The sequence below is a fragment of the Trichomycterus rosablanca genome, chromosome 12, assembly GCF_030014385.1.
Source record: "Trichomycterus rosablanca isolate fTriRos1 chromosome 12, fTriRos1.hap1, whole genome shotgun sequence".
In the NCBI taxonomy this organism is placed as follows: Eukaryota; Metazoa; Chordata; class Actinopteri; order Siluriformes; family Trichomycteridae; genus Trichomycterus; species Trichomycterus rosablanca.
Window position 1 is genome coordinate 29,645,124 of NC_085999.1, and position 18,527 is coordinate 29,663,650.

General features: G+C 41.3%; 1 protein-coding gene across 4 annotated transcripts in view; it reads right to left on the minus strand.

Annotated features, from left to right (window-relative positions):
- map4k4 (mitogen-activated protein kinase kinase kinase kinase 4) overlaps positions 1-18,527 on the minus strand; it is a 56,123-nt gene that overhangs the window by 20,508 nt on the left and 17,088 nt on the right. The window contains exons 5-18 of one of the 4 annotated variants that reach the window (XM_063005632.1): positions 17,685-17,795; positions 16,707-16,797; positions 16,409-16,539; positions 14,609-14,663; positions 14,229-14,307; positions 13,124-13,299; positions 12,952-13,024; positions 12,665-12,875; positions 11,631-11,792; positions 10,356-10,442; positions 7,866-9,299; positions 5,880-6,035; positions 2,890-3,051; positions 15-121 (exon numbers count right to left, since the gene is read on the minus strand). In XM_063005632.1, the coding sequence (XP_062861702.1) occupies positions 15-121; positions 2,890-3,051; positions 5,880-6,035; positions 7,866-9,299; positions 10,356-10,442; positions 11,631-11,792; positions 12,665-12,875; positions 12,952-13,024; positions 13,124-13,299; positions 14,229-14,307; positions 14,609-14,663; positions 16,409-16,539; positions 16,707-16,797; positions 17,685-17,795 (3,035 nt within the window). The remainder of the gene's footprint in view (positions 1-14; positions 122-2,889; positions 3,052-5,879; positions 6,036-7,865; positions 9,300-10,355; positions 10,443-11,630; positions 11,793-12,664; positions 12,876-12,951; positions 13,025-13,123; positions 13,300-14,228; positions 14,308-14,608; positions 14,664-16,408; positions 16,540-16,706; positions 16,798-17,684; positions 17,796-18,527) is intronic. The other 3 variants (XM_063005634.1, XM_063005633.1, XM_063005635.1) reach the window with 3 other exon arrangements.

Consider the following 18,527-nt stretch of genomic DNA (forward strand, 5'->3'; position numbering starts at 1 on the left):
CAAGTCAAACCTACCTTCTGATAATCTTCTGTGCTGGCTGGTTGTTAGCTAGTGCGTTGCCCTGATGAGGGGCTTCACGGCGAGCGAGTACGGGTGACCTAGAGGTTGTTCTTACCGGAACCTTCCAAGAAGACAGGCAGGGACACTTATATATCAATGTGCATGGGTGTACAGTGTATCACAAAAGTGAGTACACCCCTCACATTTCTGCAGATATTTAAGTATATCTTTTCATGGGACAACACTAACAAAATGACACTTTGACACAATGAAAAGTAGTCTGTGTGCAGCTTATATAACAGTGTAAATTTACTCTTCCCTCAAAATAACTCGATATACAGCCATTAATGTCTAAACCACCGGCAACAAAAGTGAGTACACCCCTAAGAGACTACACCCCTAAATGTCCAAATTGAGCACTGCTTGTCATTTTCCCTCCAAAATGTCATGTGATTTGTTAGTGTTACTAGGTCTCAGGTGTGCATAGGGAGCAGGTGTGTTCAATTTAGTAGTACAGCTCTCACACTCTCTCATACTGGTCACTGAAAGTTCCAACATGGCACCTCATGGCAAAGAACTCTCTGAGGATCTTAAAAGACGAATTATTGCGCTACATGAAGATGGCCAAGGCTACAAGAAGATTGCCAACACCCTGAAACTGAGCTGCAGCACAGTGGCCAAGATTATCCAGCGTTTTAAAAGAGCAGGGTCCACTCAGAACAGACCTCGCGTTGGTCGTCCAAAGAAGCTGAGTGCACGTGCTCAGCGTCACATCCAACTGCTGTCTTTGAAAGATAGGTGCAGGAGTGCTGTCAGCATTGCTGCAGAGATTGAAAAGGTGGGGGGTCAGCCTGTCAGTGCTCAGACCATACGCCGCACACTACATCAAATTGGTCTGCATGGCTGTCACCCCAGAAGGAAGCCTCTTCTGAAGTCTCTACACAAGAAAGCCCGCAAACAGTTTGCTGAAGACATGTCAACAAAGGACATGGATTACTGGAACCATGTCCTATGGTCTGATGAGACCAAGATTAATTTGTTTGGTTCAGATGGTCTCAAGCATGTGTGGCGGCAATCAGGTGAGGAGTACAAAGATAAGTGCGTCATGCCTACAGTCAAGCATGGTGGTGGGAATGCCATGGTCTGGGGCTGCATGAGTGCAGCAGGTGTTGGGGAGTTACATTTCATTGAGGGACACATGAACTCCAATATGTACTGTGAAATACTGAAGCAGAGCATGATCCCCTCCCTCCGGAAACTGGGTCGCAGGGCAGTGTTCCAGCATGATAATGACCCCAAACACACCTCTAAGACGACCACTGCTTTACTGAAGAGGCTGAGGGTAAAGGTGATGGACTGGCCAAGCATGTCTCCAGACCTAAACCCAATAGAACATCTTTGGGGCATCCTCAAGCGGAAGGTGGAGGAGTGCAAAGTCTCGAATATCCGCCAGCTCCGTGATGTCGTCATGGAGGAGTGGAAAAGCATTCCAGTGGCAACCTGTGAAGCTCTGGTAAACTCCATGCCCAGGAGAGTTAAGGCAGTTCTGGGAAATAATGGTGGCCACACAAAATATTGACACTTCAGGAACTTTCACTAAGGGGTGTACTCACTTTTGTTGCCGGTGGTTTAGACATTAATGGCTGTATATTGAGTTATTTTGAGGGAAGAATAAATTTACACTGTTATATAAGCTGCACACAGACTACTTTTCATTGTGTCAAAGTGTCATTTTGTCAGTGTTGTCCCATGAAAAGATATACTTAAATATCTGCAGAAATGTGAGGGGTGTACTCACTTTTGTGATACACTGTATGTGTGCGTGATAGGACAACGAGGTCCACACAGACAAACTCATTCATTCAGAAAAACGCCTACAGACACACATTTCTGCCAAGTGCACAATACGTGATTTTCAGCCCTATTTTTTTGTCACCAAATGCAAATGTAAATGCCAATAAATATTCATGAAAAAAGAATGGATGTATAAAATATAAAAACATTACAAATGTAAGGAGCGCATTACAGGGAGCTTTCTGATATGTGCTGTGTCAAGGTGCACAAAGTAGAAAAAAGCTGCTGTGTTCCAAATACCACACTATTTATTTATGCATTTTCTCCCGATTTAGCGTAGTCAATTTATCTTCTGCTGCTGGGGATCCCTGATTGCATTCAAGGAAGGTATTTTTCCTGCTCACGCCTCCTCTGACCCATGCGCAGTCCTTAGTGGACCCAATCTTTTTCACCCATGCACTCTGAACAGGCGCCTTTATCTGCTATTCAGGGTCCTTGCACAGCGTTTTGAAGACCCCACCCACATAGTCCGGTCATCCCACCCTAGCAGACACGGTAGCTAATTAGTGTCTGCTGCAAACACGGCCAATTATGCCCACTAGATGGCGGCCAGCTGACCGGTAGCAACGCCTAGTTTCGAACCGAGGAGTTCAGAATCTCGCCGCTGGCTCCACCTGGGCACTAATACCACACTATTTATTAAAAAAAGTGTGCAAAATTAATTCACTACCAATAGTAAGCTTAATATTTTAAACACATGGTTTTGAGACACAGCCCCTTAGATTGCTGACTAAAGCTGCATCTCACCTGCTTTACTTGCAGCGTCATACAGTAAATTCTCAATATTTTTCAAATACTGTATTTAATACCAAAATTCTGCATGCGTCCTGTAAAACAGTCCCAATACATATTATGAGTAGACAAGACACTATTTGACTGTGACTGATAATTGTGCAGCGCAAGGCCCTGCATCAGTGTAGTGTGCACTTGCTTTTTGAATGATCACAAGGCTAAACAGCCAAACCCAGAACCAGCTACAACACTCTTACGCTAGCTAACTTCTTCGCAGACAGAGTCATCCGGGCATGTGCTTACCCGGGGAGGCTCCTCAAATGTGTGGGGTGGCGGCTCGGGGCGATGTGAGTGCTGCTGGATGTGGGTCTGAGCGTGGGAGGCAGGGGGCTCGCTGAAAGAGTGAGAGCGCAAGGCGGTGGGTGGAGTGGCCGGGCTACTCTTTAGAGCAGCCAGCTGGGACCACTACACCGAAGCAGCGTAGTGCAATGATGGAGAGGGAAGAAAACAGAAAACAAAAAAGGGTGGTGGGGATAGGGAAGGGAAAAAAGGAGGAGTTATGAAATGTGAGCAACAATGCAATGAAGCAATGATTCAAAAAAAGAAGAAAAGGCTGGTGGTGGGACATGGTCCTGTAACTCCAAGTATCAGAATGCTGGGTATTCTAAGCTACAATTCCACTAACTAAGAATAAAAGGAAAAGTTTGATTAGAAAAATTAACAACACTTTTGAAGATGGGTACATTTATTTGACTAAACGAACACACAAATAGATCTTGTATTCAAAGATTGCATATTGCATTAAAAAAAGTCATCCTGCAACTTTTTGGGGTGACCAGTGATGTTTCTTTTACCTTTATTATCATTAGCTCAAGAGCTTGTTCTAAATTTCTGTGTATTGTACTTGTGCATGGATGAATATATGTTTAATATGTTTAAAGTGTTTGTTATGGCTGTGTTTCTTTATTCAAGTGTTGTTTACTAATTTTGACCCTGAGAACCTCAAGTCAGGGTGGCTTCTTGTCTTCCTGCCAGTCACATTATAGACATGCAACCAGGTGTCTGGCTCTATAACCCCTTTTATACTGCTCTAACTGGTTAAATAATCGTCCTCTCTGATGGATTAAGCAGGCACAAACTGCTGCTGTAATTCACTTTGTAACCACTAGAGGTGTAATTCTACCCGATGCACCTTTAAACTGTTATAGTGGTTGAACATTTATTTCTAGAGTATTTCAAACCCTGGGTCGTGACCCTTGGGGTAGGTGACGGGCCAAAAAATAGGTCAAAGAGAAAAAAAATTATAATTAAATAAGCAAATTTTAACAAGCACATAAACACAAAATGAACTTGTACATGAACATCCCCTTGTGGAGGCTTTATGTTACATCTTGTAAACCACAATGGGACCAAATTGCCACAATTTCTATTAATTAAGTATATTTTGTAGTGTGTTTCGTTTTAATGCATTGTTTGTGTTGCCTGGGTTGTGGTAAAAATAATGGACAAAATGTGGGTCGCTTGAAAAAAACTCCAGCTGGGCTGGGTGGCTACATGAACAACGATTGGCTGTTGTTCATTCAGGGTGGAGAGCCGGATAGGGACCTCACAACTGATGCAAATATGACCTCTGCTGGCTGGTTAATGGAGCCTGCACAGAGTCGAGGAACAATGTGTTGATCAGGGTGTGGCTCTTCGTACACAAAGCTGATCCACATGGTTTACGCTACTGCATCAGCACATTTAAATATTTAATTAATTGTTAATGGAACTTCAGTTCAAGTTATTTTTTACACTAGTCCCTATTTAGGAACCACAGAGGTACAGATTAGTCATTCATAATGTTATGTAATTACATTGTTATTGTAACTAAAGAAATGAAAGATTCTTTTGCATTTCTGTGATGTCTTGGAGTCATTATGTTATACATATTTACACATACAAACATGCAAATTAAAGAGGGGTCAGTCAAAATGATGAGGAAAAAAACAAGGTAAATGATGCAGCCAAGCAAGAAGACTGTCTGGGAATTTGCATGGAATTTGTTTATAAATGGTGCCTTTTTATTTTGTTTCAAAGCAAACAGCGCCACTAAATGCCAGCTCCAGTACCACTTATGTCACAACCATTTGTGCAAAACCCCATCCTTTAGTTTGTGCGAAACCCTACTTCAGTTCACACCAGCGCCTCGGGAAAGAGAGAAGGCTCAATCAAGATCAGAATCAGAAAGGCAGGAGAGAAAAAAAATCTACCACAGAGAACAGCAAGTGTTCTGCATTCTCACACTAGAGGAACAGTTGCCTAGAGAGACTGCAGTCGAAGTAAGAGCACAAAAGAGAAGAGAGCAAAGAACAGACTGCTAATGGTAGAGCAAGATCATTAGCTGGCAGGAGAATGTTATAAGAGCAAGCGAAGAGAGAGCATATGTAGCCCAAGAACTTTACTACAGGAAAACCAGCAGCAAATGCATTTTATCTAAAGATTCTATTGGACAAGAGAGCAAGGAAACAAGCCCATACCACGAGATTTTAGAGGAAATGTTAGCATATTCAGAGAAAATAGGAGTTTTGAAATGTTTAGTTTGAAAAAGATAAAAGGGAGCACTGGTGCATCCTACTGATGGTTTATAAGTTAATGTAGATATAAAACACGCTGTTTGTTAGCTGTGAAATATGTTTGTTGCTTTTTGTACCCTTCAGTATTGAGCAATATTTGTCTGCACATTAATAATTCCGGCTGATTGATAGCAGAGCTGAAATTGGAACTCAAGATCTCAGTAGTGGTGGGACAGTCTATTACTCCTCTAGACTCCTTTACCACCCAAGTGTTCCGGGTCTGTATCCCAGAATAGCCCAGAATCTGACTCCCATTGCATTATTTCTGCACCAGTATATTAAAAACTAGAAATTCTTCATGCTCAATATTGAAAGGAGCATCAAACAACAACATTATTTTGGTGAATGCAACTCTGTTGATTAGATTATGGCAAAACTAAATTATGACCTACATGTAAAGCCACTAAATAATGCAAAAATGGCTCTAATAAAAGAAGACAATGTTGTAAACAAAAGCATTTCAGTCCAATTTAAGTTCTTGCATTAAATAAGTGCACTGTTATAGCCTCATACTGTGTACAGAATCACCTAAATTCACATTAACATGTACATTAAATTGTTAGAAAAATTAGCTTTGAAAGCTTTGGCAACCAGGATTTGCTAGCCTACAAAATATCAGGCAAAACGGTACCTACACTTGGTGGACAGCAGATACGGGAGACTCTACACCCTGGTTACCTGAGATTCCATGGGCCTGTGCATGGCAGGCTGGGCTGCTTCTAAGGAGCTGCCATTGGAGTAGGTTTCGGCTCGAGGAGGGACGGCAGGTGGCTGCTTCTGTGCTCCCGCGGCCTGCGGCGAACCCTGCACGTTTCGGCGGTGGCGCTCGTCCGCCTGCAATTCCAGGAACAGTAGAACAGTGTCAACCACAGGTAGATACGGTGTGACTTACATAAGAAATAAACTTTGAAGAAACAAGGACATAGCAAGAACATCAAAGCAAGGCTGGGTTAACCTGTAGAAGTGGGGTTAATTAACCTACAGACAAAACAGTGAGACAACACTGGTTAAAATAGACAAGTGAGTCAGAGTATTTAAGAGCTTTGACTCTTATATGAGAGCAAAAGAGATGAAAAGCAAACAGAGATTAGAGAAGAGCGAGAAGAGATTAGAACAGCACAAATAGAGGAGAAACCTTATTACAACCCCAATTCCAAAAAAGGTTAGAGCTTAATATAATACATATAAAAAATAAATCAGTGATTTGTTAAAGGTACTTAATTCAAAACAGCACAAAGAAAATATGTTTAATGTTTTGTTTTATCAACTTTATTGATTTTGAGTGATAAACAGTAATTCCTACTCTACAGTACATAACATTATTGAAGGATTTAGACAGTCCAGAGAAATCTCTGTGTTAAGGGCAAGCAAATAAGAATAAGCGCATATACACCGATCAGCCATAACATTAAAACCACCTCCTTGTTTCTTCACTCACTGTCCATTTTATCAGCTCCACTTCCCATATAGAAGCACTTTGTATTTCTACAATTACTGACTGTAGTCCATCTGTTTCTCTGCATGCTTTTTTAGCCCCCTTTTCATGCTGTTCTTCAATGATCAGGACTCTCCCAGGACCACTACAGAGTAGGTATTATTTGGGTTTTGGATCATTCTCAGCACTGCAGTGACACTGACATGGTGGTGGTGTGTTAGTGTGTGTTGTGCTGGTATGAGTGGATCAGACACATCAGCGCTGCTGGAGTTTTTAAACACCATGTCCACTCACTGTCCACTCTATTAGACATTCCTACCTAGTTGGTCCACCTTGTAGATGTAAAGTCAGAGACGATCGCTCATCTATTGCTGCTGTTTGAATTGGTCATCCTTGAGATCTTCATCAGTGGTCACAGGACGCTGCCCACAGAGCGCTGTTGGCTGGATATATTTTTGGTTGGTGGACTATTCTCAGTCTAGCACGGACAGTGAGGTGTTTAAAAACTCCAGCAGTGCTGCTCTGCATTGTCACTGCAGTGCTGAGAATGATCCACCACCTAAATAATACCTACTCTGTAGTGGTCCTGTGAGAGTCCTGACCATTGAAGAACAGCATGCAGAGAAACAGATGGACTACAGTCAGTAATTGTAGAACTACAAAGTGCTTCTATATGGTAAGTGGAGCTGATAAAATGGACAGTGAGTGTAGAAACAAGGAGGTGGTTTTAATGTTATGGCTGATCAGTGTATATAATGAATAAGGTTTGTTAAATGGTTAAACGTTAACTACATGTGCACTCTTTTTTTAAATGAATACAAGTTGCTTGGAATTGGGTTTGCAAAAAATGTAAACAAAACCAGTGTAGACACATACCCACATTGATAGATAAATATAATGTAAACAAATAGTTCACATAAAACAATATACAAATAAAAAGGTCAACTGCACACTGAAAAATGAAAATCAACACATGGCTACCGTTTGAAGGATCATCCTTGTTAAAATATTATGTGACAAAAATTGACTAAAAGTACATTTAGTAACCACAAAGGGTGAAAAGACAAACTTCAGTTAAAAGAATGAAAACCCCAAATGTATTAGTGCAGGCGAGCAAGCTTGAGGCATAAGTGGTTGTTAATACCCCTCTATGCAAAGAGGTTGCACTTTTAGTCCAGGCAAAGACAGCGATTAGAAAACTGGGATGCGACGACAGGTTAAGACTTCACCTCTCTGATTGGCTCAGAGTCAGGTGCAGAACCATGAGCTTCTGATGAAAGCATCTGATTGCCTTGTCCTTCGTCCTGGGCAGGCTGAAAAGGCTGGGGGGCCGAGCTCTGGACCGTTTGCTCCTGTTGTGAGGAGGGATCCTGAACTTGCTGAGGCTGAGAAACTTGTGGCTGGGAGGTTCTGCTCGTCTCCTGCACGGATGGCTGCAGCGTTGCAGGGGTTTTGGTCCTGTCTACAGCTAACTGCTGTAACTGGGGAATTTTAGATTGTTCTTGGGTTGTCAGTGGCTGGGCTGGCTGCTTCTTGTCCTTGTCCTGGTACTGCTCTCCTGGAACTTTGTTCTTTTCAGTCTGAGACTGTTGCTGCTGTTGAGGGATTTTACTTCTTTGAGCTAAGCAATGAGGCTCCTGGGAATTTCGGTTTTTGTCTGCACTCTGAGGTTGCTGTTGAGGAACCTGGGGATTCTTGTTTTTGTCTGCAGTCTGGGGTTGCTGTTGAGTAACCTGGACATTTTTGTTTCTATCAGCAGTCTGGGGTTGCTGTTGAGGAACCTGGGGGTTCTTGTTTTTATCTGCAGTCTGGAGTTGCTTCAGAGGAACTTGGTAATTTCTGGTTTTGTCTGCAGTCTGGGGTTGCTTCTGGGGAACCTGGTAATTTCTGTTTTTGTCTGCAGTCTGGGGTTGCTGTTGAGGAACCTGGGGGTTTCTGATTTTGTCTGAAGTCGAGGGTTGCTGTTGAGGAATCTGGGGGTTTCTGTTTTTGTCTGCAGAGGGGAGTTGCTGTTGAGGAACCTGGGGGCTTTTGTTTTGGTCTGCAGTCAGGGTTTGCTGTTGAGGAACCTGGGGGCTTCTGTTTTTGTCTGCAGTCAGGGTTTGCTGTTGAGGAACCTGGGGGCTTCTGTTTTTGTCTGCAGTCAGGGTTTGCTGTTGAGGAACCTGGGGGCTTCTGTTTTTGTCTGCAGTCAGGGTTTGCTGTTGAGGAACCTGGGGGCTTCTGTTTTTGTCTGCAGTCAGGGTTTGCTGTTGAGGAACCTGGGGGCTTCTGTTTTTGTCTGCAGTCAGGGTTTGCTGTTGAGGAACCTGGGGGCTTCTGTTTTTGTCTGCAGTCAGGGTTTGCTGTTGAGGAACCTGGGGGCTTCTGTTTCTTTCTGAAGTCTGGGGTTGCTGTTGAGGAACCTGGGGGCTTCTGTTTTTGTCTGCAGTCAGGGTTTGCTGTTGAGGAACCTGGGGGCTTCTGTTTTTGTCTGCAGTCAGGGTTTGCTGTTGAGGAACCTGGGGGCTTCTGTTTCTTTCTGAAGTCTGGGGTTGCTGTTGAGGCTGCTGTTTGAGATTTTTGGTCTGTTGTAGAGAAAGCAGGTATGCCTGCTCCTGCTGTAGTTGTCTCTGGAGTCTCTCAGCCTGTCTCTGCTCTTCCAGCTCCCTCCACTTAAACTCCTGACATACACACACAGTGTGTAAAAGGAGTACACGTTACAAAACAGCTGCAGAATATTTTGAGTGTGGAAAAGCATTCCAAGATGTTTTATCTTCACTTCAGAGTAGTTAATGCACAAACAAACCTTTTTGACAAGTACTAAGTTTTAAGCATTTGCAATAATGCAAATGGAGCTCAAAATAGCTCAAAATAAACAGATGTTTCCATAGGTGTGGCATAATCAGAGAATCTGACCAAGCAGTTAGTAGTTTGATAACACACATAAGGTTTGGTTTGGTGGTATGGCTTAACGCCTTATCAACCCTTGGGTTACTTTATGGCAGAAAAGGTTGTATTACATTTGCTATAAAGTCATGTTAGGTCAGTTTTAGAACAGAGTTTCTATACAAACCTAGATAAACACTGTGCATTCTTTAATTATAACTCGCTAAGCTACATGCTAGTTTTACAAATTTACCTCACATCTTTCATAATAATAAAGTACCAGCCGGTGTGGAACATTCTTAGCACTTGTGAGTGACACTAACATGGTAATGACATGGAAATGTATGTCCTGTTCTGGTAAAAGTGCATCAGGTGCAGCAGTGTTGTTGGGATTTTTGTTGTTGGGATCCTCTTTATTAGGAACACATCCCCGGTTAGGACTGCTTGCATGTCTGTACAATGTGTGTTAATATTTCTCTATTCTGAAGCTTTCTGATCACAGAATGCCGTTGGCTTCAGAGCGATTTTTCTAGTATCATCAATGCTGTGTTTAAAACCCCATTAACACTGCTGCATCTGCTAGACTTAAACCAGACATTACCCTGTTAGAGTCATTACAGTGCTGAGAATGTTCCACCATCCAAAAATCAGCTGATCGATGGGGTTACTACGGGGTCACTCTCAGCCTTCTGAGTTGGAAAAGTCCGTTCAAATAAGTAAATAAATAAAAAACGTTGATACACATCCGTTAGCCCTTTACTAACCATATTTATTTTCATTATTAAACAAGAAGATTTTATACACAAAACACAAAGAGATGCATTGAAAAAGCTATGCAGTGCCATACTCACCAACAGCATGGCCTGCTCATGGAGAAGCTGCTGCTGTAGTATTTCCAGATGCCTCTGCTCCTCCTCCAGCTGCCGACGGATGTACTCCTGTCAAACCAGTAAAGCATCAAATCACCTGACTGAAAATGTACAGTAACTGAACACAATTAATTCACGATTGTGACAGTTCTGGTCACATTTGCATGAATTAATTGGCTTCATTTTGGCATTGGAATGAACATTGCAACAGGCACATCTAAAGACAGCTAAACAAAACATCAACAGGTTTACATTTTAGGTTCAGATCTCTTTGATTACGTGACATGGTGGTGTATTTGCAGGTCTGTCATTTAAGAAACATTGTAAAATTTCACACAATGGGTCTGTTCGAAAACCTAGTGAGCTGCCTTGCTGTCTACTGCCTACATAGGCAACTGCCTAAGTAGAAAGGATTCTAATAAGTCATCGACTTATAAGTGAGGTTATTCAAACGCACTACTTAGACAGTGATTCCATCATTTTTCGCTTACTAAGCCAACACAGTTAGTCTCATGCCATTCAAACCAATGGGATAAAGCGTTTATATCCACCCATAACTTGAATCCTCAGTACCGCCAGGTACATCATGGAGAACTGGATAATGTCCGTTATTCTGGTTATTAGAGCTGATAATTTTCCCTCAATCAAAACAGTAGTCTTTTTAACATCTGCCAACCCTTCAAGTGCACTCGCCATTTGTTTTAGAGTCTCATATATTTTGGTGATATCCTGGGCCATATCTGTCTGTTCACCCTCATTCACTCTCACCATCTTGAGTGATCTTTGCTTTAGGGCCGTGCAAGCGTAATTGCTTCTTACCTTCACTAAATGAATGAATCTTCGGTTGTTTTAACATCTTTAAATTATTAATTTACTGTTGTGTGCAAAATAATTATTTCTGACAGTTTACGATAACAATAATGACGCGTCATGGAGCTCTCCGCTATGCAGCTTTCACCTTCATCGCATCACGTGACTCCCCCGAGCTCACTAGGTTTTCAAACACACCCAATGTGTCACATCACGTCAGACAAGATATTTTTAATTCTCTCATTCAATCTAACAAGTAACAATCATAACAAGAGATGCCTTTGGAATACAGGGTCAGTTTGCAGAAATCATGTCTGTACTTGGTGCAGAGCTCCACAAGTTAATTGAACATGCTGTTTGCATAAAAACAGGCTGCATATTTGTAAAACCCCAAAAAATAATTTACATTCATACTTGGTTATGTACATGTTGCATTAATACTGCTACCTGTTCACGGTCTGCTCTCCTTTTCTCCTCCTCAGCCCGTCTGCGGTCCTCTTCTTCCTTGCGTCTGCGTTCCATCTCTTCCAGACGCCTCTTCTCTTCCTGCTCACGCCGCCGCTGCTCTCTCTCCTGCTGTCTCCGCATCTCTCGCTCGCGCCGTTGTTGCTGTAGTTAGCCGTGACAGACAGCAGATCCAAAGGAAAGAAATAAAAAAGGACACTGTTTAAAACATCTGATTGTTCTTTGAAGGGAATCTGCACACAGCTCATTAAAATGCAATTATGCATGCATTAACATTCACATTTACGGCATATAGCAGACACTTATCCAAAGTGACTTACAATTATGTATGACTACAATTAAAGCAATTGAAAGTTAAGGACCTTGTTTAACTCCTCAACAGTAACAACCTGGCAGTGGAGGGGCTTGAACCAGTAACCTTCTGATTATTAGGTCAGGACTTGAACCATTAAGCTACCACTTCCCCAAACACAGTGTGAAGCCTTTGGAATGGCCTGTATTTCCTTATTTTCCTCTGAAAGCATGTAGTCTAATTATCCATCGATTTATAATAACAGAAAAACACATCCTAATAACCTTTATTCATTAAAATCCAGGACAAAAATGTGAACCCTCTACCCAATTTTTAATCTTTTGGCAGAGGCAGAAAGATTTTTGTCATTTAAAACGTCCTGGTACATCATGTCTCTGGTGTGCATGTACCCCTATGAGGTTCCCAGGGCATTAGGAAGTAAAACAGCTCCACATCATCACAGACCCCCCACCATAATTAACAGAGGGAATTGTTTTGTTCCTGAAATAAATGAACTTTATTTTTGTTTTAATTTGAGATTAGGCCAATTTCCTACAATCCATTTTCCTCAAAGGGGACTGTAGCAGGGATTCTGCTCTCCACTTAGCCAGTCCCTAATAAAACAGGCAGGCAATGCCTAAAGCTAATAGAAAACCCAGCCAATGCCAATAAAGGCTTTTACATAATGCAGCTGGTCCCTATTTTTAAAAACACTCCCCCCTACCTCCTCCAGCCTCCTCCTTTGCTCCTTCTGCTGTTCAATACGCTTCTGGCGCTCGGCTAGAAGCTGACGTTTATACTCCTCTTGCTCCCGGAGCTGCTGTTCCTGCAGGAGCTGCTGCCTCCTCAGCGCCTCTGAGCGTTCCTTGTTCTCCTGCTGAAGACGGATGAAGTCCCGCCGCAGGGTCGACTCGCCCGGCACGTTCACGATAGAGCTGTGGGTTAAAAAGTGAATTTAAACCGTTTGTGGTGCTAAATCAGTCACAAATCACTAAGATCTCAGCACAGTACCTGGGTTCGCCTTCCTGCTCTGGGGCTTCTTCCTCCTCTTCCTCACTGCCACTGTATTCATACTCAGTCTCATCTGAAATGACAAAAAGAAATCAAAGCTTAAGCGAATGCAAAAAAAGTGACATGTATACAGTATAGTAAGGATATATAGAATTGTTTATGAATGACGGACCTTTCTCTCCTCTCTTTTTGCGTGTACGGTCGATGTGGTCTTTGAGCTGGATGCGCACTTGTCTCTCGTTCGGCTGGTCTCTTATAAACGGGTGTTTTAGCAGCTGCTCTGTTGGAGGCCTCTGGGTGTAGTTCTTTACCAGACAGCTTTCAATAAAATTTATGAACTTCTTGGACCTGACAGATGAAATAAATATTTATTTATTTACTAGGATTTTACAAGTTTTACAATTTTAATGTCAAACAAACACAGTCATGGACAATTTAGTATCTCCAATTCACCTCCCTTGCATGTCTTTGGACTGTGGGAGGAAACCAGAGCTCCCGGAATAAACCCCACACAGACACGGGGAGAACATGCAAACTCCACACAGAAAGGACCTGAACCGCTCCACCTGGGGATCAAACCCAGGACCTTCTTGCTGTGAGGCGACAGTGCTACCCACTGAGCAAACGTGCCGCCCATGAAATAAATAAAGAATGAGGAAGAATGCAACTAGAAACTGTGTCTCCTGCCACTTGTTCCCTCATGTTAAACAGATGAAGTGATGCACTAATGTATATCAGCAACATGATTTACACATTCATCTTTGATTCATCACATTTTAGTCACTTTAATTCAGGAAAAATGTAAAAAGGTTAAGAAACTCTTAGTATTATTTAACTCAGCGCTCCACAACCTTTTTTGTACCACGGGACGGTTTCATTTAAGATAAAATTTCACGGACCGGCGGGGACGGGAGGATTTAAAATAGAATAACTATACTGCTCACAAATAAGCTTTTTTTGCTGCAACGAGACGCTGCTTCCACCTGAGGGTGATATGAGATGATAAACACCCATGTGTTGGAAATGGAAGCAGTGTTTTCATTGCTGATGTAAATATTTATAAATATCTAAATATTTATTCTTTCTGTGCGGCCCGGTAATAAATGACCCACGGACCAGTACCGGTCCATGGCCCAGTGGTTGGGGACCACTAATTTAACTGGTTTAAAAAGATTAGTTTACAGCCATCTGAAAACATTGAATTGACTTGAATTTACATGTTCTTACAAGAGGCCTAGATATAAGTAGGCATGTCTATAAGCTTTAAAAAAACTTACCACTTTTTGGACTTCAGTCTGGGCGGAGGATTTCTTGGAATAAGAAAGAGTGCTCGCATCGGATGCATGTCACACAGCGCTAAAAGTCCAAAGAAAAGAAGAAAAATTAAACGTGAATGTTCAGCATTACATTATTCGGAAGTCCTCTGGTTATCTAAGCTACCAAATAAGTTATGCATCATAACTGTTTAATGAGTTCCTTGAATAAGTACTTTATTCGGAATTGTTCTAATCTCTGCTCTGATTTGCAAATTTAGCAATTTAAAACATTTTACATGTGATTACGCAGCTTAACAGAGGAGTACTTGTGAGAAGGCAGGAACAGTGAGAGGAAAGGAAGTATAGAGGCGTGGTAGCATTAAGCTAACTGCTGCACTTACGCGGTGCTCCCTCAGCCATCTCTATAGCAGTGATGCCACAAGACCACAAATCACTCTGGAGGAAAAAGAAAGAAAAAAGTTTTGCAATTACAACGTAGATTTAGCTTAGAGGAGTGCACCATCAGAGCAAGCGGTAAAAGTTTCTCATTTTCTAGTTTTACCACAGCTTTATCCTTGTCAGAATCATGGTGGGTCCAGCTTTGCCAGAATTACTAGGTGCAATGCAATAACACACCACTGACAGGATGCCGATCATTCGACTTCTTCCTCCAAATCATGTCTGTATGTAGATGTCCAAACGGCTGATAGCAGTGGGCTAGCCTAATTTACTCATGTCACCAGAGCACCCACCACAATTAATGATAAAATTATAAATGTGATTATTCTAGATAAAAAAAAACAGTTTGGAGTAAAAGGGTAATAACCTTTTTGGGTTTTTTTCTCCAGTTTATTTGCTAAAATTAACATGTTAAGAGAAGCAGTGCAAAGGATATGACACAATCAATATTTAATAAACTGATTTATAACTTTTTTACCTTTACATTTGCAAAAACTGTTATATTTAAGTATATTTATCGTAGATCTTTAAGTTCTTTTATGTTTTTTTTTTTTTTATTCCAAAATAGTCAGATTATAAATTCAGATATTTCTCATTTCTCAGCCACTACTGGTTTTACAAAAGGATTAGATTAGATATTTCAATATTCTAGAATTTCTTTTAGCTACAATTCTTTTCAAAATAAGAACACTATAGCTCATTCTCACTCAGTGCATTTCAGTGTGGTATGGAAACCAGGACCGCAAAGCCCTGCGGAGAGTAGTGCATTTAGCTGAGTGCATCTCCAGGACTGCTCTGCCCTCTCTGCATGACATTCACATCAGGCAATGCAGAACCAGAACTATTAACATTTACCAAGGCCATCCCAGTAAGTGACTGTTTACCCTGATGGAATCAGGAAAATGCTTTTGCACTCTGATGACCAAAATTATAAGGCTCAGGATGAGCATCAGCACAGCCATGCCCAATACACCAATCTCTCACACACACACACACACACACACACACACGCTGTAGAGCTTTACTGATGTCCTATTGTGTTAATTTAGTGGATTAGAAAGGAAGCACCTGTTGGTTTATCTGTAGCACTATTCTTGAGCTTCTATCTATCTATCTATCTATCTATCTATCTATCTATCTATCTATCTATCTATCTATCTATCTATCTTAACACCGTGTTTACTCTTGTGAGTTACATTCACAGCATATAAGGTTTATGTGGGTGCTTTGTATCCTTCAGGTAGTCTCTAATATTTTATGTGTATTCCTAATTTAGTGATTGTAATGAAGTTCAAATGTTTTTTCTGCTTTTCCAAAGTTTAAAATGCCTTTCATTGTTCCAGCTTTAGGTTCGTTCGTTGCTCTGCATTCGTTGCTCTGCATTCGTCCACCATATTTGCCATTTCTTTCGAGAAAAGTTGTGCCGCACTGAATGCTGGAATTGTCTTCACCACCATCGAATGCTCCCTCATTAATCAGTCAAAACACCGTTCAAATTTAAGGTACCTTACTAGGCAGCATTTTAAGGCATCTAAAAATTCGAACAGCTTTCTTCTCAGGAGCGCGCGGAGGATGACGTCAAATGTGACGTCAAAGAGATAGTATGTGTTTAATCATGTTGGGTAACTGGCATCCTCCCCCTTTATCAAGTAGGAATGTGTAAGTCTGGTGTGTCCAATGTGTCTATTTCTCAGCTTCACTTTGAAAGTTTAATCGTGAACAAAAATAGGTGTGCATCTTACCCGATAGTCATAGGTTGCATCTGGGTTTTCATCACAGGCAATGACCTCTGGTGCCATCCAGTATGGCGTGCCAATAAAGGTGTTCCTACGGCCAACTGTGCGGTCCAGCTGGGCACTTACACCAAAGTCCACTGACACATGCAAGCAGTAGGTATAGTAAAAGCATTACTTTCAGATGACAGATATATAAATCTAAAATAAGGGCCCAAAACATGTATGCAAAAAGCGATATATATTTGAAATGAGCACTTAATATTGGTTAAGCATGCAGGGGTTGATTTAAAACACTGCTCTTTACCTAACTTGACTTCTGCATTTTCAGTCAGCAGTACGTTCTGCCCTTTAATATCTCTATGGATGACATGGTGGGCATGTAGATGAGCCAGTCCCTAAAGTGAAACACATATGAACACTGAATCTGGAGAAGACATTTTAATACAAGTAGACATAAGGCATTAAAAAACAGTGATGCTCAGTATTTCAGCACATTCCATTTCTAAGGCCATATAGTAATCCCAATCCCAATGTGTGGACAATAAAATCTTATGTTTTATCAAATCTCCAGTATAGCTTTATACTAATGTGTTTATTCAAACAAACCATGTTTGTATCAATGAATTTGGTTGTTTAGCTGTTAAATTTATGCTTATGATGGTCTGGTTAACTGATATTGACAAAAAACAAACAATAAATTTAAATTCTTAATTAATTAAATTAAGGTAACATGTATAAGTCACATACTGATGCCATATGTAGTCTTCCAGTAAAAGTCAGGAAGTCAGCTTTATTTTATCAGGACTTTTTCATTTCAAAGTATTTCTGGACCAGAACACTTCCAGATTTGAGCAGAAACCTTGACCATGTTGTGTATTCAAGTAAACACACATTGGTACAAAAATAAGTAAAACATGGTCTAATGTGCTAATCGTACAACCAGCGAAGTCTCGGTCTCTTGAGTTTGAATCTCAGCTTTGCTATAACTGCTTACACAGACATGACTGGCTATGTCTGAGGGTGGGAGGACCAAAGAGATTCCTCATTTCTGCTGCAACTGCGGCCTTAGCTGGCTGGTCATAGTCACCGTTACATCAGCTCAAGACAGGGAATAATGAAGGTGGCAAGTGAAAATAAGCAGTTGACTACGCCCCCCTGTGTTGAGGGGCGTGTGTTCCTTACTCCTCTCTTGATCAGGGTAGGGGTCTGCAGCAGTGAGGAGTATTATATCGGTGTAATTGGATATGACTAGCATATGCATAAATGCATAAATAGAAGTTACCCTGAGGATTTCTCGAGAAATGTACGCGATCCAGTCTTCTTTCAGCCAGTTGCCTTTAGTGTTCTTCACCAGGTCTGTGATTGACCCCGCACCACAGAACTCCATCACCAACTATACAAGCAGTTACAGGCATGGCACAAACACAAAACTCAATCAATTATTAGACAGTGGTTTAAAAATATATAAGCAGTGAAATTTGGCACCTTTCTGGAAAGGCTTTGTTTTTCACTCTTTCGTTGTTTAGAGAAAAAGTGAATTAACACGTCTAGACAAAAGTGTAAACAGAGATCCTGAAAAATGTTTTACTGTTTACACACACACACACACACACACACACACACACACACAAATATGAATCTTACTCTGAAGTCAGATTCTATGGGTCTGTTCGAAAATCTTGCTGTCTACTGGCCACATAATCAGCTGCCTACGTAGGATTCTAATAAGTCATCGATTCAGATCAAGTCTGATTATTTGGACACGCTACTTAGACAGCAATTCCATCACTTTTCGCTTACTAAGCTAACACAGTTAGCTTCATACCATTTAAACCAATGGGATGAGGTGGCACAACATGCTAGCATGTCAACTAACTAATCTCCTCTGTGCACTAAAAACAGTTAAACTGTCACTGACAAGCCCAAATTTGCAAATAAATTACACTTGTACATGTTATACAAATTAAAAATCAACAATAATTTATTTACGTTTGAAAATAACTCATTCGTTGCTCTGCATTCGTCCGCCATATTTGCCATTTTTTTCGAGAAAAGTTGTGCCGCACTGAATGCTGGAATTGCCTTTACCACCATCGAATGCTCCCTCATTAATAAGTCAAAACAC